Source organism: Scyliorhinus torazame, chromosome 2, assembly GCF_047496885.1.
Source record: "Scyliorhinus torazame isolate Kashiwa2021f chromosome 2, sScyTor2.1, whole genome shotgun sequence".
In the NCBI taxonomy this organism is placed as follows: Eukaryota; Metazoa; Chordata; class Chondrichthyes; order Carcharhiniformes; family Scyliorhinidae; genus Scyliorhinus; species Scyliorhinus torazame.
The window spans coordinates 324,668,407-324,691,276 of NC_092708.1; the positions used below are offsets into that span (position 1 = coordinate 324,668,407).

The following is a 22,870-nucleotide window of genomic DNA, read 5'->3' on the forward strand; positions in this document are numbered from 1 at the left end:
GCACGTCTTTCGGGACTTCTGTTATTTGTATTATCCCACATCATTTTGTATTGACACTAAAAGCAGATGGAATACTTGGTGTTCCATTTATAATGGCACACAGCAGTAAAATCAGCTGCTTGAACCTCTTTGCCATTGAATAAGTTATCTCTGCCTATGAGCAGATTTGGAGGCATTTGAAATCTGCCAGCTATAAACTAACAAATGAACTCCGCTGCACAAATAACAGCCCACACAAGTATGACATGAATGTAGGAGCTCCCTCCCGCCTTGCTTCTGCAAACAAGTGGCATTCCAAACTGAGAAGAAACTCTACACAATGAGCTTTGTATGCTGATTGGACAAGTCCTCTTCATATTTGTTCTGAGGAACAGAATGTAACAACAGTTTGTGAAAATGTTGCTAATAAATACAGGAAGGTGGCTTCAAAGATGAAACAGCAGATGCCAAACAGCAGGGGAAGTAGAAATGGCTAGTCTGAGGTAAAGGAGTCTGCCTTTATTTGGTGTGCGACTAGCCCCTCATATAGTTTATCATTTAAACATGGTAATTACAATTTTTCAGGGGGTGAATTTCTATATGGATCATGGTGAGACATTCTGGTGCAAGAGATTAGAATGTTGCAAGCATCAAGATCACCCAGTAAAAAGCTGAATAAAGTCCAACCATTTTGGGGCACCAATATGTCTGAGCCTCAACCAATGGACACCTTCAATAGCATGAGTAACATTTTTCTTCTTGCATGTTGAATATTTCTAAGTGAGATCAGCAGTTATGTGTCATGATATGCAAACATGCAGCTAATGAACACATAGAATAGGACACGACCAATGAGCAGTCAGGACACTCAGGGGTGGTATCTCACAATAACAGGGATGAGGCACTCACACCCTGCCTCTCTTTCCACAGACTAGCATCTACAGAGTGCGACAGGGTGTATCCTCAGCATCACACCCCAGCACATGGCATTGAGCAAGCCTGGTTCAGTTAGATTGAGTTACTACATTTAGATTAGCAGACAGTCGAACTCATTGAGCTAATGGTTCAATAAAACACATTGAACTCACTTCAAAGTCTGGAGCATCTTTTACTCAAAACTGCATCAAGTGGCAGCTTGTGTTATTCCAAATTACATAACACAACATTATGTTCATGATCAAAAGCCAGGGACCATCAGGAACAATACAATCTTATTTTGTGTAGGGTCCTGGCCTCCTGTAGAGATAGCTTTCATCCCATAATATTTAAGACTTTTCGAGTCTGTACGACTCTTTAACTCTGAAGAGTCACATGGACTTGAAACGGGAACACTATTTCTCTCCACAAATGCTGCCAGACCCGCTGAGCTTATCTAACATTTTCAGCTTATATTTCAGATTTCCAGCATCTGCAGGATTTTGCTTATATTTAAATGCTTAATTTGCTGGTGCTCCCACGGCCAGCCATTTAGGAGGCTGCCTGACATAAATTTGCCGAGCAGGTCTCATTGCCGACAAGTATGTCCTTGGAGCCTATTCTTCACCTTGATGTCAGGGTCCCCACTCACTTAGTATATTTCTTGTACTACTTGGTGAAAGGACGCTCCTCCACAAATAGCGCATTTGTTTTGAAATGCTCTTGTCAGGAAACTAGCAGTTTGAAAATGATCTTGCTGGGATATGATGATGGAATAATCACCCCCCGCCACTTAGCCTATGTTAGTCCACTTAGTAAAGATGAAATCTCTTGGAAATAATGAAATAAATAGAAAACGTGTGTCTTATTTTTTGTTTAATATTCTGGACGGTACAATCTAGTTGCGAACTTGCTTTTTGTCCCCCTCTTCCTTCTCTCGTTTCCCTTTCCGTAGTTCTACTGACATACAACACAAACAGAAAATCCAGCAGGTCAGACAATTTTTGTAATGAAAGCAGTTGCATATTTAGATTGTTTTTGTTCCTCTAGTATATTTAGGAAGAAAATTTCAAAGATTTTGCAACATGCTAGATTTTGCTTTCTGCTGTTAACTTATGCTTGTGTTGTCTTTGACTTTGCAGAATCTGATAATATTATAGTCATGCGTGGCCAGTGGTTTGTTGATGGTACATGGCAACCTTTGGAAGAGGAAGACAGTGATCTGATTGAAGCTGAACACCTAAAGCGTTTTCGGGGTCAACAGATGCAGGATGCATTTGAACTAGACGTAGCTAAACCTATGGACAGTAAAGATGGTAAGACAAAGAAAGCCTGTAATCCTAATTTCAGTTTCACAATGCACTCTTTATGATAGAAAGGCTGGAATTTTTCAGCCTTGCATACTATTTGAATACACAGCTATTTATTATGTGTGAACTATAATATTTTGTGTTTCTGAACTGCAGCTCTGACCTTTTCTGAATGTACTATGTAGCGAGAAGTGGCGTGTTTCATGCAAGGCATTAAAAGCTTTGCAGGACAATAGATGCAACTTTTAAAAATTTAATTCATGGGATGTCTGCTAAGGCCAGCATTAATTATCCATCCCTCATTGCCTTTGAGAAGGCAGTAGTGAGCTGTCGTCTTGAATAGTTGTAGTCCATTTGGTCCCCACAGTGCTGTTAGGGAGGGAATTCCAGGATTTTTACCTATTGATGATAAAGGAATGACAAATTCTCGTCAGGATAGCATGTGATTTGAAGGGAAAATTGAAGGTGGTAGTGTTCCAATGCTTTCGAGAAGTCAGTAACCGTTATTTTATAATTTAAAAAATAAATTAACAAAGGTAGAATAACATTTCTTGCCATTTATATTTTGGTACTTCTCTAGAAAAACATCCTTTTGAGATTAGAATAGAAATTACAACAAGCATTCCCTAACTTCCAATTTTGTTTTTACTATTTTTCTACCTAAGCAGTTGTGCCAGAGGTTTGCATACTTTCGGGCACCTTTGTCAGTGCCGAGCCAATAAGTTAACTGTCCCCATTTGATTCAGTTTAGTTAGTAAAGCATGCCAGAAAGATTACCACAGACAAGCAAGAGAAATGTTTGAATAATATAGAACATTTGCAAGAATAGAATTTAAAAATATGAAAGGAATAAAAATGAAGTTGAGATTTTAAATTAAACTTGTAGAGCAAACAGAAGCTCACCTCTAATTTACCAGAATCTCACCACCACCTTTCGATTTGTGAATGAATATTATCACTTATTGTGATCTTTTATGAGTACTGTTTGTAATTTGGGCCTGCTATAGAAACCTCTCATTCAGTGCTGACATTCACAGCTATCAACAATCTGTATAAGTAGTCTTGTTGCCTTCTTCTAGAAGTTCATTCCCATTGCCCCACATCTAGTTTTGTGATAACAGCACCAGAGAGAGTAACAGTGATGCTCCTTCATTCTGGACTGCCTTATGTATGTGTAATCCTTCAATTTCTCCAAATTTGGATTGAAATGACAAAGGACTGAATTAACAACAGACATTATGTTGGCTTAATTCGTATGCTGCTTTAATTTATAGTAGACAAAACATAGAACAGCAAATGCTGGAAGTACTCTAAAGGTCACTTGGCATCGGTGGGAAGAAAAACAGAGTTAATGTTTCGGGTTGATGACCTTTCAGTTCTGATGAAAAGAATTCTTCAACTCATCAGCCCCATACTTCATCTTTGAATTTGAGCAAAGCAAACAGCCAATTAGTGTTTAAATTCACTAAGTTTCAATTGAATTTCATTCAAATACAGAATTCTTTTGAAAAAGATCTATTTCAAACTGCATTCTATTTTTCTGTTTTTCTACACACCTGTTCTATATTTGTATCTTTTAAGAAATGATGCATGAACGTCTTAATTTGTCTTTGGCTTTTCTTTACTGGACATGTACTTTTGGATTCTTTCTGTGAGCTACAATGTTATGAATCAAATCAACTGTGCATTGGAATAAATGTTCATACTTAAATCCTAACAATCAACTCAAAGTGCCCCGTAGAATTTGGTGAAAATCGGATTTAAATGTTGAGTTTTCCACCAAATTTCAGGAGATATCTTCTGTCACTTGACTTTAGTGTCTTTTAATAAATAACCTCTATGTTATTTTAAGCATTTTTTTCAAAGTGACTTATTGAATTCTGAGTTTGTGTTTAGAACACTGGCAAAATGGGACCTCCTTTTAAATTTTGTATAGACCAATGACACCCCCATCCACTGAAGTTGGATCACAATTTCCAGTACTTGAATTCTGTTTTACAGATTTTGTACTTTTTAACCTGAAGAACTTGTCTCCAAGCAAGGTCGGGTATTTTTTTAGGTTGTAATGTCTATATGATTTGACCATTTTTAAAAAAACTTCCCTTAGTACTACTTGCGTAGAGGCTTGAATCTAAAAAGTGAATTCTGCAAACAAAATGGAAAGAGCAGAGATGGCATCGTTGCCTTTTGTGGATGTTCACATTTATTTGTGTATCATCGATGTATTTAGTTTGTGGAAATATGAAGTTGCTATCGATTGACCCTATCACTGTGGCATTTGAATAAACAGGATACTGAAACTCCTATCATAAGTTCAGATACACCTCATTAACTACATTATCCTTATGAACCCTCTCTGTTACCTCATCAAAACATTCAGTCAAGTTAGTTCAATGCTATTTGCCTTTAACCGATGCATGTTGGCTTCCCTGAATTAATCCACACTTACCCAACTGACTCTGTCATTGATTATTCATTCTAATAGTTTTCGCACTACCATGGTTAAACTGACTGGCCTGCAGTTGCTGGGTTTATCCTTTCACCCTATTTTGAACAAGGGTGTAACAAGTGCAATTTTCCAATCCTCTGGCACCATGCCTGCATTTAAGAAGCATTTGAAAATTGTGGTTACTACATCTGCAGTTTCTACCTCCCCTCCCTCAGTGTCCTTGAATGCATCATCTGGTCCTGGTGACTTATCAGGTTTAAGTACAGCCAGACTTTTTAATACCACCTCTTTGAAAATGTTCTCCTCCTTGACTATGACTTCGGCAGCACCTTCTTCCTTAGTAAAGGTGGGTGCAAAGTGCTCATTTATTATCTGTGCCCCATGCATGGATTTCCATTTAGGTCCCTATTTGGCGCCACCAATCCTCTTACTACTCTTTACTGTTAAGACTTTTATGTTAGCTGCCAGCCTGTTTTCATACTCACTCTTTTGTCCCTCAAATGGTGTGATGATTCAACTTACTGTGGTCAATTGCATGGAAATATTTGACACGTTTTTCAATTTCTGCCATAGTTAAAGTCAGACGAATTCCTCATTTTGTTCACTGCATCCATAAGTTGTTTAGAACATATTTTAGACACACTGCTCTCTAGGCAGACTTCGTTTTATAAAAATGCTATGCATGTACAGCATGACTTGGATTAAATAGTCGTGTTCGGCATAATTGAAAAAATGTGCTTAAATATAAGATGGACACAAACATGAACCAAACCAACTTCTTAAAAATTGTCGATAGATATGCATGATAGTTTGTGAAATTATGCTGTAAGAATGTTTCATTTGTTTTGTCTAGCTGTTTGCATGTGCATTGCTTGCCTATGTCACAAACTATATTTTAAAGGTAGGAGGGAGATTTTTCTGTAATTGGAAACTTAAAATATAATACCTCCTTAAATTGTGGGTATTTTTAATGCAGAAGACTAGGTTGTCTCCTTTTATTTAACTTTTAATCTGAATAAAAAGAAATTAATTAATCTGAATAAAAAGAAATTCCAAATGATCAGCACAGCAATAGCCTTAACGGTTAATGGTTTCTTGAACATAATTTTTGTTAATAACTTGGATTTCCAGGCTACTTCAACATGCTTCTGTGTAATTTTTGAAATTCAGCTTGTCGCAGTTTTTATCTTTGGTAACCAGGGAGGATGCTATTGCTGTTTCTTCTCAAGGGTTTATGGATAATTCTGCATGATGTTATGCATGCCATCAGTTCAATTTGTTTTACATATTTGCACAGAATTTTGACTTTGAAACAAAATACATATTTTACAAAGCAAAATGTTAATTTGGTTTCAATCACTGCAGTTGAAAGCACGTGTAACCCTTTGTTTTTCTTACATAAGTGAGTAGATTTTGTTTTGGCCAAATCTACAGGCATACAAACCAGGCCTGAAAGCATTTTTAAGAGGATAGTTACCTTGGAGGATTGAAGACCTATGTGGATAATAGCAGCTTTGTTTTATGAATTAAGTATAATCAATATTTATGTCAATGTGGACCTAAATCACACAACCAGAAAAGAATCTATCCTACTGTGGGCTGCGTTAATTGATTTCTGCAGTTTTGGTAGGAGTGCTTTAGATAGCAGCAGTGGGATTCAGATGTAATGCTCTCTTAGCCTATCTAGACTCCTATAAAGACTGGTCATTTGGTTGAGATATGAAATCTCAGTGGAATTATACCTCTGCATGAATTGGCACTTTCCAAGAGCTAGGGAAGAAAATTGGAAGGGAAGTGGTTTGTGAAGAATCTTGAGCACAGCAAAATGCACTACAGCTCTTAATTGCATGGTATTGGTATACAAATATTTAATAACACCATTACCTTCAGATTTTCATTCATCTTAATCATGCAGAAGGTTACAACTGGTTCTATTGGGTACACTGTTGACTATCACTCTGTACCCAACATATTTTTAGTGCAAGTTTTTGAATTCCATCAACCTAACTCACTGACTCATAAGACCAATATCAAATTCTCAAATGTCTTGCTCACTTTAGTTGGCAGCTACCAATCGCTGAATACAGCCTTGATGATTTGCCTATGTTCCTTGATAACAACTGAAGGACTTGATAAAAATTTCCGTTATATTACGAGTGCGTGTGATGTATCCAGCTACTTGATTTAGCACTTTGAATAAGGGCAAATATCTTCAACTTCCACATTTTTTACTCCATTTATCCATCACTAACTCCAAAAGAAATTCAAATATGTGTGTTACATGAAACTTCATTGTGCTTTTTATTTTTAAAAAGTCTATTCCCCAAAGGGAACATGATGAAAGGAAGTACTACTTGCAGTTAGGACTGTAACTTTCTACCCCTGTGACTTTGATCTTGACTCCTGGGATTGTAGGATCTGAGACGTTGAAGAATTGAGTTGTTATTTTTCATTGAGGCTCTGAGAGAAATGACATGCAAGTTGCTAGAGCCTGATTTGTTTTCTTTATAAACTGCAAATTCTTATCTCTAACATGAGTAGATAGTACATTTGGTATATTGAAATGTCACCTAACCCGATGTGAATAAACCTGGCTACTGGTGAAAGTGAAGGAAAGAAATGAGCAATTGGTTTTTATGGAGACCAGTAATAAAATACTCTGACTGAATAGATTAGTAATTTCTATAAAACTTTTAACAATGTTTTTTTTTTTTTGTTGCTTATTCTGCTTTTCAGTAACGAGGCAATTGTTAGCTGTTGCAATGTCATTTATTTAAACAAAAATTAAACGGATGTGTTAAATTCCAGCTGTTGCTGTGCTGATATCTGACTGTACTTTATTGTAAAATGTAGCAACTAATGTAACTCCGATAATAACGACTGTAATTTCTTAAGAAACCAGTGTCTGGGCAGTTGCTGGTGACCTGGAAAAACTTTAATGTGACAACCCTAGTATTGCAAAACTGCATAGATCATGAAGCACATGTCAAATTGTATTCTCTCATTTGTAGGTAAGATCTAATTTGTGTTTAATTTTCAACTAACTTTGTTAGAAATAATTTAGGATTACTATACAAGTCCACCAATTTGGTGTGGGTAGATTTTTTTTAAATAAATATCAGAGAACCTTTTAGTTGGAAAGCCTAGAATGTATTTTGATTTTGAGACCTTATTCTGAAGATCAGTTGAATGATCACAAAATCCATAAAGTTCACTTTTTTTGCTTTGTTAGTTTTCTACCAACTCCCTCCCTTCTACCTTCCCTTTCTGTTCAAATGGAGAGGATATAAAGAAAGTACAACCACTGCATGTAACAAAAGAAAGCGTTGTCAAGGTATAGTATAGATTACTCTGTACAGCTTTGCTATTGGTTAGAAAAGCTTTTCAAGTAGTATTTACACTCCTCTCCTCCTGAACCTATGATGGTATCCAAAGTGAGACTGTTAATGAATTTGAAATGATTTCTGCACTCTCCATGCTCTGCTCAGAGAAAACCTGCTCTATCAGTTCATTATTATGTGCTTCAGTTGAAACCTTTAGGAAGTTGTGACTGGCATCTAGGTTAATACATGATTTTCTGTTCCTGCCCGGAGTGGGAATCGTCACGGGTAGGACAGAAAATTTGACGGACCAGACAAAGGTCTGTTGACATTGTATGGGAATTTCTGGTCCCACAGCGGTCGGGACTGGAAAATCCCAGCCATGCTGTTTGGCTTTTAGTGCATGGCTCCACCAGAAATCTTGGGTAAATAGTATTGCAAAACTAGCAAGATGTATTCCTGAGACTGAGAGTTACACATCATGAACTGTTCATCCAGGAATGTTTATAATTGGTCACTTAATGTTGCTGGTCCTATTACGAATAAAGTCATTTATGGCTGGTCTTGTAAAATGACTTGAGCAGATAGTGATTTTATGCAGCCATGAAGACTTTGACAAAATTGGACAATTAGCTCCATTGTGTACTAAAACATACTTCCATGCACAAGTTATCTTCAATGACTTAAAATTTGTAACGTATTAATTACTCGTCTGTAAATTACAGTGCTGACTGAAAAAGACTTGCTTGTCTTCAATCCAAATTTGCTTGATATCTTACCACATCCAAGGTTATCTACAATCTGAACTCTGCATGTAGATGAGAGTCTATGTGGCTCTGACAATATGCCGTTCAGATAAGAGTGCTCTTGTTCTATCTTCTCTCTTAACCTCCCACCCACCAGAAAAACTACTGAAGGGCAAAGCAATTTCTTTGTTCAAGAAACCTGGAAACGTTTAACAGTTCATGAAGTGTTTCCTCTTGTCTGTATTTATTTACTAATTAACGTCTAGATTTGGAATGTCCCTTAATCACTGCATGCATTTTGACCACTTATTTCACTATTCAAAGTTTGACAGTTAATGTCAGCAATATAACGAGCAGACAAATCTGTGTCTTGTGCTGTATTAATATTTGAAATATGTTTATGGGTCACAGCTATACACAGTTTAAAGCTCAGTCGCAACCATGTGGACTGGTACAGCGTGGATGAGGTTTATCTGTACAGTGACACCACCACATCCAAAATTGCCAGGACAGTTACCCAGAAGTTGGGATTTTCCAAAGGTACAGTTTGGTCAAAAAACATTTTACTTTGCTAATTAGTGTTGTTCTGAATTTTCTTGAGAGCAAATTGAATAAGTTAAACTTGCCTAAACGATGTTAATTAAATTTCTGAAAACATTTTTAAAGGGATTATGATGATGAACTTTTTTGGTTTTTACCTTGGGAGAAGAATGGGATTGCATAACTGGTGATTATTTCACAATGCCTAGTCACAGTCAATGTTTTCATCAAGTGTGTTATCAGCAGGGGAGCCTAAGCCAAACCGTACCTGTAAAATTGACATAACATTATACAGTATTTCCAAAATAATTTTTCCATTGATGCTGCATCATTTTTCAAATGTAAGTTGTGAAACTAACAGCTGGGTGCGTTTGTCAGCTTGGCTGTTGCTAGCTTTTGCTGCCCAGTTTGGTAGCGGATTGCAGTGCCTTAATTCACACTGTACAAACTGCACACCTCCGTAAGTGATTACAGATTGGTCAACCAGAAACATTTTTTAAAATGTCTTTTTAATTTTTTCCAATTAAGGGCAAGTTTGCATGGTCCACCTCCCCTGCCCATCTTTTGGGTTGTGGGGATGAGACCCACGCAGACACAGGGAGAATGTGCAAACTTCATACACACAGTGACATGGGGCCAGGATCGAACAAGAGTCCTCGGTGCTGTGTGGCAGCAGTGGTAACCACTGCGCCACCGTGCCACCCCACCAGAAACATTTATGGACAGGATTGATTGACGAGCTGTTCTTGTGTATGGCCTTCTAGCAGTTCAGGGTGACACCTATGCAGGCATTGGAGAAGCTCACCTGTTGATCTCCTCTAATGGAACAATAGAGCATAAGAAATAAGAACACGAGTCGGCCATTCACAACTCCCTCCCTTTCCCAAGCCTATTCCACTAGTCAGTAAGTTCATGGCAGATCTGGTGAAACCTTAACTCCAATTTCCCTCCTACCCCCTATAACACCTGACTCTGTTGTTGATCAAAAAGCTTTTTCACTCGGCCTTGAAAATATTTAATGATCCAGCCCCCACTGTTTTCTGGGAAGAGAATTCTAAATATTAATGACCGTCTGAGAGCAGAAATTTCTCCTCCTCTCCATCTTAAATCGGAGAAACCTTATTTTGAAAATATGTTCCCTAGTTCTCAATTCTCTCATAATATCCTCTCAGCATCTTTCCTCTTAAGCCCCTTCAGAATCTTAAATTTCAATAAGATCACCTCTCATTCTTCTAAACACCAACAAATATAGGCCCAGCCTACTTAACCTTTCCTCGTGTGTCAACCTCTTCATCCCAGGAATCAGCCTAGTGAATCTTCACTGAGCTGCTTTCAATGCAAGTATGTTGATCCTTAAGGAAGGTGACCACAATTACACACTGTACTGTAGGTGTGATCATGCCATTTCCCTATACCAAGGGGAGGAACATTTTGCTTATCAAAGGCCACGCACACATAGATAAAATCAGTCGTGGGTCACACACACATGAAACAACTTTAGTTTTTATTAAAGAGAGAATACAGAAACGTTCAACTCGCCTACTGCTTTAATACAATAACTGTGTTTGCATTTCCTTAATGAGTGGCACACCTTCTGTATTCATATCACAGTGCTCCTGAAATTCACCTTGACTTTTCCTGTTCTCCCTCTGTCTCTCCCTCTGTCTTCTATTCCACTCTCTTTCTCCTCTCCCACTCTCTGTTCCTCTCTCCTTTACTACTTTGTCCGTCTGTCTATCTGCCTTTCTCTCTTTCCCACTCTCCATTTCTTGCGCTTTCTTTTGTGCTCTCTCTATCTCTCCCTCTCGCTCTCTCCCCTTCCCCACCCTACAAAGCGCCTCAACAACCCAAGGCTCTGACCAACATCCAGACCAAGGCTGCATCTAGGCCTAGAGTCTGGGGCTCTTCCTCTATTTTCAGGGGCTGTGCCCCTGTCCTGGGACACCAATGGGGGTGGGGGGGAATCGCAATGAGCCACCGATGGAATTAGTGCTCTGCTGCCTTTTTCCCCTGCCTCGAGTTACTTACTCTTCACCACCCAATCGGGAGGTTCCCTTCTCCTGGATCTCGGGCCTTGCTCTTCCAGAACCTAGTTGGGTAGATGGTCCCAGAAACCTGCCCAAAAACACTCTTATGAACTCCTCCAGGCTACTATTGCCAATTTAATTTGTCCAATCGATGTGAAGATTAAAGTCGCCATAATTGTTGCAGTAACTGGCAAGCCCAAATTATTCCTTGATGTACATTTTGTCTTACTGTGTAGCTACTGTTAGGGGGCTATAAACTACTCCCATTAGTGACGTCTTTCTTTTCATATTTCTTGGGCGCAATTCTCCCATCGGGAGACTAAGTGCCGACGCCGGAGTGAAAACCGGAGTGTTTCACTCCGGCGTCGGAGGCCGTTCCCAGCCCCCTATTCTCCCGCCCCCGGGGGGCTAGGAGCGGCGCCGTGTCATTTACGCGCGCCGGGCCGCGGCGCCGTGTAAATGTCATGGCCGGCGCCGCGTAAATGACGTAATCCGCGCATGCGCAGGTTGACCGGCGCCAACCCGCGCATGCACGGTTGCTGTCCTCCCCGCGGCCGCACTGCAAGAAGATGTCGGATGGATCTTGCGGGGCAGCGGAGGAAAGGCGGTCCTACTTCAGAGAGGCCTTCCTGCCAATTGGTGGGCACCGATCGCGGGCCAGACCCTCTCTTTCCCTCCTCCCCCCCCCCCCCCCCCCCCCCCCCCGGTGCAGGAACCCTCCCCCCACAGCCCCCCCCCCCCCCCCAGCGTTCTCGCTCTGTTCCCGCCGGCAGCGACCAGGTGTGGACGGCGCCGGTGGAAGCCTGTCGTGTTGGGCAGGCCGCTCGGCCCATCCGGGCCAGAGAATCGCCGCTCGCCGTTACAAACAGCGAGGGGCAATTCTCCCAGCGGCCAGCCGTGATTCTCTCCGCGCCGGTTTGACAGGGGGGTGGGAGAATCGGGTGCCGGGGCGGCACGGCGGGACTCGCACGGCGCCCCAGTGATCCTCCCATCCGGCGTGGGTGGGGGGGGGGGGGAATTCTGCCCCTTATCTCCCCCCAAACTGATTCCACACCTTGATATTCTGAACCAAGATCATTTCTCACTGTTGTTTCAGATCTCAACCTTTCTTAACCGAGCTACTCCATCTCCTTTCTTTTCCTCATGTTCTTCCAGCATGTCAAATACCCTGAATATTCAGGTCCCAGATTTGATCACATTGCAACCAGGTGGCTATTATATCATACTTGTTTATTTATATTTGTGCTGCCAATTAATCTATTTTGTTAATTAATCCATCGTGTTAATGCTGTGAGCATTCGGAAAAAGCGCCTTTAATTCTTTTTGCCATTTATGCTTACTGTGCAGTTATTTGCTGGTGCATCATCTGCCCTTTCTGTCACACTCTGATTGTCATGGCGCAGAAGGAGGCCATTTGGCTCATCGTGTCTGCACCAGCTCTCTAGATGAGCATTATAATCTTTATTGTCACAAGTAGGCTTACATTGCCACTGCAATGAAGTTACTGTGCAAAAGTCCCTAGTCGCTACATTCTGGCGCCTGTTCGGGTACAAGGACGGAGAATTCAGAATGTCTAAAATACCTAACAGCACGTCTTTCGGGTCTTCTGGGAGGAAACCGGAGGAAACCCACACAGACACTGGGACAACGTGCAGACTCCGCAGAGACAGTGTCCCAAGCCGGGAATCAAACCTGTGATCCTGGCGCTGTGAAGCAACAGTGCTAACCACTGTGCTACCGTGCCGCCCCATATGACTTTTCCCCATACCTCTGTAAATTGTTTCTATTCAAGTAATCATCTAATGCCCACTTTTTAGGAAAACAAAGGTATTTTTAAGGGATTTATTTCTGTTTGGTAAACATTAGAAATAAGGTGTAGGTTTAAGTATATTTACTTTAATGTTCCTGTGCCTGGATGGGTAAACCCAGGTCATGTTTGTATGTGTGCAGTTGGATTCATTTCCAACTGTGATTCTATTGTGCTAAGAGAGGGCTATGGCATGAAGAATAAATAAACCAGCAGTGGTGCTTAGCAACTGGGGCCATGTAAGGCAGAGAAGCTTTTAAGCTTTAGTTTGGCTAATTTGATTGCAGTTCGAGATGTGTAGTGAGAGAGAAGGCAGCTCTTCTAGAAGCAGTTGGTTTTCGAAACTTAAAAGAGGGCACATCTCTCTCAATCTTTCTAGAGAAAAAGCCATACTATGGAGTAATGGTTGAGAAAATAGATGCCGGAAATTCCAGCTAGTTAAGGAAACTAGAGAAATGAAGAGAAGTTCCAAAGAGTCTGGAGTTAACAGAATAGAGGAAACTGGGAACCAAAACAGATTGCTGTTCAGTAAAGTCATAGAGTTGAAAGGCTTTGGATCATGAGAGGCCAAAAAGATATCTGTAGTAGTGCTAAGGTTTGTGAGAAATTACTGCAGTTTGGGAGACATTATTTTAAATAGTTATGGAAATTGGTGGCTGGACCTTGGAGTTTGTGTCAGATAAAGGAAACCTGAAGGGAGAGGTCTAAAACTGAAATCTTAACGGAAGCAGCGGAAAGAAAGCATAATTTATTTTAAAATGTGACTTTTGAATGCGGAATTTGAAATCACCTGCGTGGAAGCCGGAGTTCAACGAGATAAGGTGGTTCAAGGTATAAGAATTGTCTGGGGGTGATTTTAGGGGAAAATCCACAGATGTTCACATGGGTTCATAGGGCAACGTATCTTGCTGCAGTCACCTTGTGTGCTTAAAAGGGACTTTTGTGTTGATGAGACCATTGTAGTTTAAGATGTACTTTGTAATCCGTGTTAATCTTAAAATCTGTGTGTATTTGTTCAGCCAAGGGAGAAGTAACGTAGTATTGTATAATACTCCAACTTTTCATGTTTAATGGGTTTTTTTTCTGGCTGTTAAAACTAATTAGAAGTCCTGTGAGTCTGTTCCTCCACGTTTTTTATAAAAAAGAGTAAAACTTGCGGTCTTTTGAGCTACGGTTCCATTCTGAGATATTCCCCTCCAGTTACAAGAACTGGGATCACAGCACTCTTGAATGCCTCAATTAACCTGCCTCCATCACATTTCCAGGCAGTGCATTATCGACCCGAATCACTTGTGTGTGAAGTTTTTTTTAAATCATAAATTTGTGCTCCCTCGTTCTTGATCCTTTTACGAGGGGGGGTTACGATCCCTTGGGCTAGTGCGCGGTCAATTCCAGCCCCACATATGGGAGCACAGTGGTTAGTACTGTTGCTTCACAGCGCCGGGATCCCAGGTTCGATTCCCAGTTTGGGTCACTGTCTGTGCGGAATCTGCACGTTCTCCCCATGTCTGCGTGGGTTTCCTCCGGGTGCTCCGGTTACCTCCCACAAGTCTCAAAAGACGTGCTTGTTAGGCAAATTGGTCATTCTGAATTCTTCCTCCATGTACCCGAACAGGCGCTGGAGTGTGGCGACTAGGGGCTTTTCACAGTAGCTTCATTGCAGTGTTAATGTAAGCCTATTTGTGACCATAAAGATTATTATTACTTGACCTGGAATCGCAACACAATTGAAATTAATAAATAATTCTTAGAAAAACGCACCCAAAGTCTTTGGCCCTTAATGGCCCAATAACTACAGTCACGAAGTTTGTAAATTTAAACACAATTAAGTTTATTAATATCAATAAATACAAATAAATATACAGCAAATACAACAGGTTAACTGTTATCTAATTCTTAACCCCCCCCACTTAAACTTGCCTGACCCTCTACACACAAGACCGACAAACACAGAGGAGAAAAGTGGGGTATAAAATCAGTCTTTGTTTCTGATAGTTGTCTTATAGCACACCTTCCTTCAGTCTAGGCTTTCAATTCTGGTTTTCACTGTAGATCCATGCAGATTCTGTGAACAGCTATGCAGCTTTTCTGGAGAAAATAGGAATGAGAGAGCAGCTTCTTTCTTAGCATCCAGGGCTCCAACTGTCCTTCCCCTGGCTCTCTGAAAATCATCCCACTCAGACAGGACCAATCACCCCCTATTACCAGGCAGAATACGGCCTTTTGACCAATTCATTGCCACCAGTCAACCAATCGAACCAAGTCCCACCAATCTCTTGGGTGCCAAAAAGTCTTGAGATCTGCTGTCCAAAAGCTAGCACAATGTTTACTTTTGTAACTTTTGAATTCCTTTCTTCCTGTGTTCGACTTAAAGGGAAATGTCCATTGAACATCTACGGATCAAAATGATGACAGCAAAAATAAAGATCAGGGAAATAAGGGAATCAACAGGAAGGGCCCTTGCGGGAGGAACTGTTTCTCCCTATCCACTCTGTGCAGCCCCCACATGATTTTGAACATCTCTATCAAATCTCCTCTCCGCCTCCTTCTCCCCAAGGAGAACAGTCCCAACCTCTCTAATCGATTCTCATAACTGTCTTTTCTCTTCAATTTTCCAAATCTCCCTTCACGTGAAACATCCCCACCCACCCCCAATTTAGATTAAACCCCTCTCCATAGCCCTAGTTATGTGATTCACCAAGACACTGGTCCCACCACAATTCAAGTGAACGTCGCCTCAATGGTACAGCTCCCTCTCTCCACAGTACTGGTGTCAATATCCATGAATCAAAACCCATTTTGCACACATCAGGCATTCAACTCTTTGATCTGAATTAATCTATGCCACTTTCCTCACAGCTTCATGAATGGACTGGAAAATTAGAGATAAATGGTTTAGAAAAAGAGGTTTTGGCTCTTGGCTCTTTTATAATTAAACAAATTGTTGGAAATCCACAGAGACTCAGGTTAGATTCAGACAACTTCTGACTTGTGCATCATGGCTGCTACAATTTTACTAGAGTTTACTGGCATGACAGCCAAATGCACATTCAGTGACTGAATGAAAGACCGCTCTTTTACTTTGTTATAACATCTTAAATGCACAACCCAAGTAATGCACTGGTGACTCTCATGAAGGCATCTCTGATTACCTGGCCTTCCAGTGAAATCATAAGGTTTGTCAATTGCTGTAAACATTTGAGAAAATATGAAAGAGCAGAAATTCCAGTAATAAAATAGAACGAAATGTTTATTTGATTATATTTCTATTGAATTTTTTTTCAACGCTATGAATAAATCACCACATTTGTAGAATAACTTTACCAATTTAAAACTTGAATTTTTAAAACTTTTAAAAGTTAAACAATTTAAAAACTTGAAGGGGCAGCACGGTAGCATTGTGGATAGCACAATTGCTTCACAGCTCCAAGGTCCCAGGTTCGATTCCGGCTTGGGTCACTGTCTGTGCGGAGTCTGCACATCCTCCCCGTGTGTGCGTGGGTTTCCTCCGGGTGCTCCGGTTTCCTCCCACAGTCCAAAGATGTGCAGGTTAGATGGATTGGCCATTCTAAATTGCCCGTAGTATCTAAAATTGCCCTTAGTGTTGGGTGGGGTTACTGGGTTATGGGGATAGGGTGGAGGTATGGATCTTGGGTAGGGTGCTCTTTCCAAGAGCCGGTGCAGACTCGATGAGCCGAATGGCCTCCTTCTGCGCTGTAAATTCTATGAAATCTATGAATTACAGCTTCTGTGCAGCTTTGTAGTTGACAGTATGTGACTGCTTGAAGTTTTACATGTTAAGTTTCTTAGCTATATGTATTGTTTCAATATTATGTGTGCACAAATAATGTGTATTTTTTTGTCAATGCAGCATCAAGTAGTGGGACTAGACTTCATAGAGGATACGTAGAGGAGTCTTCACTTGAAGACAAACCTCCACTCCCTACTCACATTGTCTTTGTTGTACATGGAATAGGACAGAAAATGGACCAGGGTCGTATTATCAAAAACACAGGCATGTAAGTACTGTGTTTCAAAATACCTGTTCCATTACTGCAACAACCATTTATCACTTAACCAAAGTAAACTATTCAGTGAAATATGTTTAGTAATGAACAATACGTGTTACTCATAAATAGACAATGATTTAGAAGTTTTGTTGTAAATTAATTTCAGCAATGTACTGTAATCTGGGGCCAAAAGGTTTGATAGCCAGTACACTGGTTGGGATCAGTGTTGCCCAGTTAGTCTGTTTAATTTGGTATACACATTCAAACTTTGGAAACAATATTCTCTCTTAGCTTGTACAGAAAGGTGGGCAACTAATTTGGACACCCGCTGAAAAAGGACATGGGGTTAAGGATGAGTGATTATCCCGTGTTTGTTAAACGCAAATTTTAGTCTGCCTGCTCACTATCATGATTATCGTGTTCAACAGATGCTGACTACACTGTTGAGTGGTTGCATTGCTCATCGGGTGTCCCAAGATAATGAGAAATCATGCACGAGTTAAAGCTAGCCTGAATCTCTTAAAGTGGAGGTGCATTTTGGCTGCAGTACATGGTGGAAGTTCTTGTGCAAGTCATTGATATTGAAAAAGACTGAATAATGGCACAACATGAGAGAGAAGGTGCTACAAGGTTCTCGGACAGATGCCTTCATGAAGACGGTGCAAAGGAGAATGTAGCCACAGGAGGCCCTTCAAAGAAATGCTTTGAAGTTAGGGGAACAGGTAGCTGTGATGTCAAAGCCAATAGATAACTAGGTGCAGAGCTGCAAAATGTCCAGTGACGTCACCCAAGTGGTCAAGATCATTTAATTAATCTTAAAATGCCATATCCTACCAATTGTACCACTAGCCTCAGTCATTACCCAATACAGCATAGTCCCATCACTCCGTTACGAACAATCTCCATCAATCATGATTAATACCTCATGCTCAAGGCTGCATCTCACCCTCACTCACTTAACACTGGCGCAAACCTCACACCCACATTTCACCGCTTGTACATATTGTCTGCTATTCATCTATGATAGCGGGCAAAGACATTGCACCACATTCGCTGACACACTTTTCTCTCATTTGCAGAACATAATGCGTAACTAGAGTAGCTGGTACTAACTGGTAATGGGCAAGCACGTCTGCATGTCCTCAGCCCATGAGGAAAATGGTACTTCCGATCATTGGGGCAACAATGTTTCTTCATCAGCCGTTGCTCGAGACATGGCCAGCGACTTGGCTGAAGCCATAGATGGTATTCTCATTCCTAAATTTTCCTCCTCCCATTTCCTGCTCCTCCCACAATCTCCTCTTACAAGCTGCAGATGTAAGCCTGCACCCCAAGTTTCCCACTCCTGCCCATTCCTTACCCTTGGCCTCTCTACATTCAGGCACTCAAGAACTGCCACCTGACCAGGTAATGGTGGAAGAACATCAAAACATTGCTGATGAATAAACGTTGTCGCTCGATTTCACGCTCACAGTCACCATTCAGATACTCACACTGCACGTAATTACGAAAGTTTGGAGTCGTAATCTGCTAGTCGTGAGACATGGGATATGACTAACCTGCAGCCAGGGCAGAAAGCAAGGGTTGTGAAGCTGCCAGAGGGCGAGGTTATGCCTGAGTTCTGCTACAGCAGTTTAGATGAAGAGTTTGATTGGGCAGCCTAAGGAAGAAGGTTGATGGGTGTGCACAAATGCATGATGTATTGGCAGGCTGCCGGAAAACGAAGAGCATGAAACAATCCAGCATCAGTATTTTTGTTCTGTTAATTTTTACGGGATGTGGGCTTCGCTGGCTAGGCCAATGTTTGTTGCCCATCCCTAATTGCCCTTGAGAAGGTGGTGGTGAGCTGCCTTCTTGGAACCGCTGCAGTCCATGTGATGTAGGTGCACCCATTGTGCTATTAGGGAGGGAGTTCCAGGATTTTGATCCAGCAACAGTGAAGGTACGGTGATATATTTCCAAGTCAGGATTGTGACTGACTTGGAGGGGAACTTCCAGGCGGCGGTGTTCCCATGTATCTGCTGCCCTTGTCCTTCTAGATGTAGTAGTTGTGGGTTTGGAAGGTGCTGCCCAAGAAGCATTGGTGAGTTCCTGCAGTGCATCTTGTAGATGGTATACACTGCTCACTGTGCATCAATGGTGGAGGGAGTGAATGAGTAAGGGGTGCCAATCAAGCACTTGTCCCGGATGGTGTAGAGGTTCTTGAGTGTTGCCATCCAGGGAAGTGATAAGTATTCCATCACACTGCTGAAGTGTGCCTTGTGGTGGACAGACTTTGGGGAGTCAGGAGGTGAGTTACTTGCTGCAAGATTCCTAGCCTCTGACCTGCTCTTGTTGCCTTAGTATTTAATATGACAAGTCAATGCCATTCTACACCATAGGGAAGCCTGCAATCCTAATGAAGCTGTGAACACATTCTACATCCTGCACCTATTGCTCTCTGGCAACAGAGAATGAAGTGTAGTCGGGTCTCTTTGAAAAGAGAACATTAGTGACCTCCATCAAACAAAAGTTGATGGCAAAAGGCGAAACATTTCAAATATCTTCAACTCCAACCTGGAAAGGGACTGATATTAAAAATTCATAGCTACATTCACCTTCACAGCAATTCACAGTGCTGTCCTTGCTCTGTTCTGCAGTTGCGGTTGCAGCAGGTAACAAACTACAGTGAAGATGTCCTTACTGAAGCACAGATGTCTCGCCCTGTTCCTTGCTAGATTCAGGTAGGAGAATGCTCTCCTGTCTCGCCCTGTTCCTTGCTAGATTCAGGTAGGAGAATTGATCCCTGATCATCCTGTGTGGATAATAGTCCCCTGCTGAGTAACCCTTTTTCCCCATCTCATTTCTATAGCATTTTGCCCTGCTCTGCATTCTTCTGGTGTTAGAATCATCGAAGACCTACAGTGCAGAAGGAGGCCATTCGGCCCATCAAGTCTGCACCGGCTCTCGGAAAGAGCACCCTACTTAAGCCCACGCCGCCACCCTATCCCAGTTACCCTACCTAACCTTTTGGACACTAAGGGGCAATTTTAGCAAGGGCAATTTTAGCATGGCCAATTCACCTAGCCTGTACTTCTTTGGACTGAGAGAGGAAACCGGAACACCTGGAGGAAACCCACGCAAACACGGGGATAATGTGCACACTCCATACAGACAGTCAACCGAGGTTGGAATCGAACCTGGGTTCCTGGACCAGCAGTGCTAACCACTGTGCCACCCTTTATTTCTCTCCTCCCTTTTTATCTTTGATTTTCAACAATTTGGTGCTTTTTGTATCTTCTACTGTGAAGACAGATACAAAACATTGAAAGTGCAAACTCCACATAGACAGTCACCCGAGGCCGGAATTGAACCCAGGTCCCTGGAGCTGTGAGGCAGCAGTGCTAACCACTCCGCCACTACCACCCTAATGCTGTATTCCAAAGTGAATGTGTACTGCTTCACTCATCTGGGTGCAACTGGTTTGTGCAGAAGCCTTATCAGGATCAAAGCACTTCAATACATGCCACACCACTCTCTGCAGACTTCAAACTCTAGTTTATCAAAGTTTATCAAACTCAAGAAAGTACCAAATACTTGTACATTCATAGCAATAGCCAGGAGAAATCAATTGACAACTAATCTGCAAATAGATGATGATCCCTTTAAATAGTGCTGGAGATGGCAGGGTGTCCATCTTATTACTGAACACATGTCCATCTGTGTGAGTTTAAGAGGATGTCGCCGGAGTTACAAAATGGAAGCGTTGGCATCAAATCGGTGAAATGTGCCAATTGATGTCAAGATCTATCAACTTTATATATTTCCAGCAGTGTTAAGAATTTCAATAGGGCACCCGTATGAATTCCACAGATATTGTTTTCGACCTCTTAAGGGCACTGCTACGTCTGAATTTTGTGCCCGGAGGGTCTAAGTTACACAATGAGCTACTGAATTGCTTCAAACAAATGATGAAGTTGAACAGAGGCCAAATAATTCCCGACCGCCACTACTCTCCTCTGCCGAGCTGAACTTGTTCTCTCATTCAACAATTTCTCCTTTAACTTGTCTCACTTCCTGCAAATAGTTATGCCTGTCTTTTTGTGGGTTAAGTGAAACATTTCTTGTTCCAGTCCTACCCAGACCCCCCTCCCACAACTCTCTTTCTGTTTAACCAATGAGTGTATCAGAACCACTTTGTGTTCTTGCCTGGACCTGGAAAATTGTAATAATTTTTTTTCTTCTTTCAATTACCATTCCTCCATCTCCTTCACATGGCCCATCTCCAACAGGTCCCTTCCTTTCCAATACCTCTAATATTCTTAACAAGTCTGCAGACTTCCACAGCTACCTCAACTACAGCTCCTCGTATCCTGCTTCCCGTAAGGACCATCTCATTCTCCCAGATTCTCTGCCTCAATCCCATCTGTTCTTTTGAAAATAGTGCTACGAACATATTTGTATTTTTCCGGAACTGGCACTGAACCATGTCTAACCCATCTCCTGCACCTCTGCCATCACCCTTTCCCCTCCATCCCAGCACCATGATCACTTTTTTTTTTATTCTCCTTTTTCACATTTTCTCCCACATTTACATCCATCAACAATAAACAATAATCAGCAAGATATGTCAGTCCCCATAATAACAACGATCCCATCCGCCCACCAACCCCCAAACCTCAACCCGCATGTTTACATAAATGACAAAAAGGAATCAGGGATTCAGGGATTACCCGTAGTCACCCTTAATCTTACACAGCTCCTCCCCCCCAGGTCTCCAGCTCCTCCCATCCACTGCCTCTTGTAAAACTCCTCCTCCCAACCTCGGTTCCTTCCCCCCCAACTTTCCACCCCGGCTAGACCACTCGGACCCTGTTCTGCCAGGCTCCGATGGCTGCAGCTCCTCTCCCCACCTCACTCCCGTTTAAGCAGGCCAGCGTGGAGGCTCCCGCCCGGGTCCCTTTCCCACTTGCCCGGCCCTAGGAAAGCCCAAAGATCCCCTTTTAGCACAAACCCCGCATATCCACCTACACCCCAAAGAACCCTCATTTCGAGTGAAAGTCCCGTCCCTTCCCTTGTCCAAATATATACCACATTGGCTCCTTTAGTCTCTACACCCGTGCGCAGTGATACAAAAAAGAAGAAAATACAGTCATGAGGTTACATCGGCACATGGTCATTCCTCAATTTGTCAGTTCTGCCACAGTCCTGCTTTCGCAAGCTCCTTCGCTGCTTCCGCCGTTCCAAAATAAAAGTCCCTGAGCTTGTAAGTCACCCTCCGCTTCGCTGGATATACAATGCCGCACCGCACCTTGCTAATGTACAGTGCCCTCTTCACCCGGTTGAAGGCAGCCCGCCTCCTTGCCAGCTCCACCGTAAAGTCCTGGTATACACGTATACCAGCTCCAGCCCACTGCACCACCCGCTTCTGATTGGCACAGCTCAGGACCTTCTCCTTCACACTGTACCTACGGAAGCACAGAGTCACTGCCCTTGGCGGCTCACTCGCCTTTGGTACAGGCCTCCAAACCGATGAGCCCAATCCAGTTCATATCGGGAGGGATCCTCCCCCTCCCCCAATAGTTTTGCCAGCATCGCGGCAAAATACTCAGTCAGCTTCGGTCCTTCAACTCCTTCGGGCAGCCCCACAATCCTCAAATTCTGTCGCCTGGATCTGTTTTCCAGGTCTTCCATTTTTCCTCGCAGATCCTTGTTAATCTCCATCACCTTCCGCATCTCCTTCCCCATCGAGGCAAGTTGATCACCGTGCTGCAATAACGTCTCCTCC

General features: G+C 42.0%; 1 protein-coding gene across 3 annotated transcripts in view; it reads left to right on the forward strand.

The window, feature by feature from the left end:
• The window catches only part of ddhd1b (DDHD domain containing 1b), a 120,001-nt gene that overhangs the window by 24,413 nt on the left and 72,718 nt on the right, over positions 1-22,870 (forward strand). For 2 of the 3 annotated variants that reach the window (XM_072489725.1, XM_072489722.1), the window contains exons 2-5: positions 2,037-2,210; positions 7,886-7,987; positions 9,131-9,259; positions 16,965-17,112. In XM_072489725.1, coding sequence (XP_072345826.1) covers positions 2,037-2,210; positions 7,886-7,987; positions 9,131-9,259; positions 16,965-17,112 — 553 coding nt within the window. The remainder of the gene's footprint in view (positions 1-2,036; positions 2,211-7,885; positions 7,988-9,130; positions 9,260-16,964; positions 17,113-22,870) is intronic. The other variant, XM_072489723.1, reaches the window with a different exon arrangement.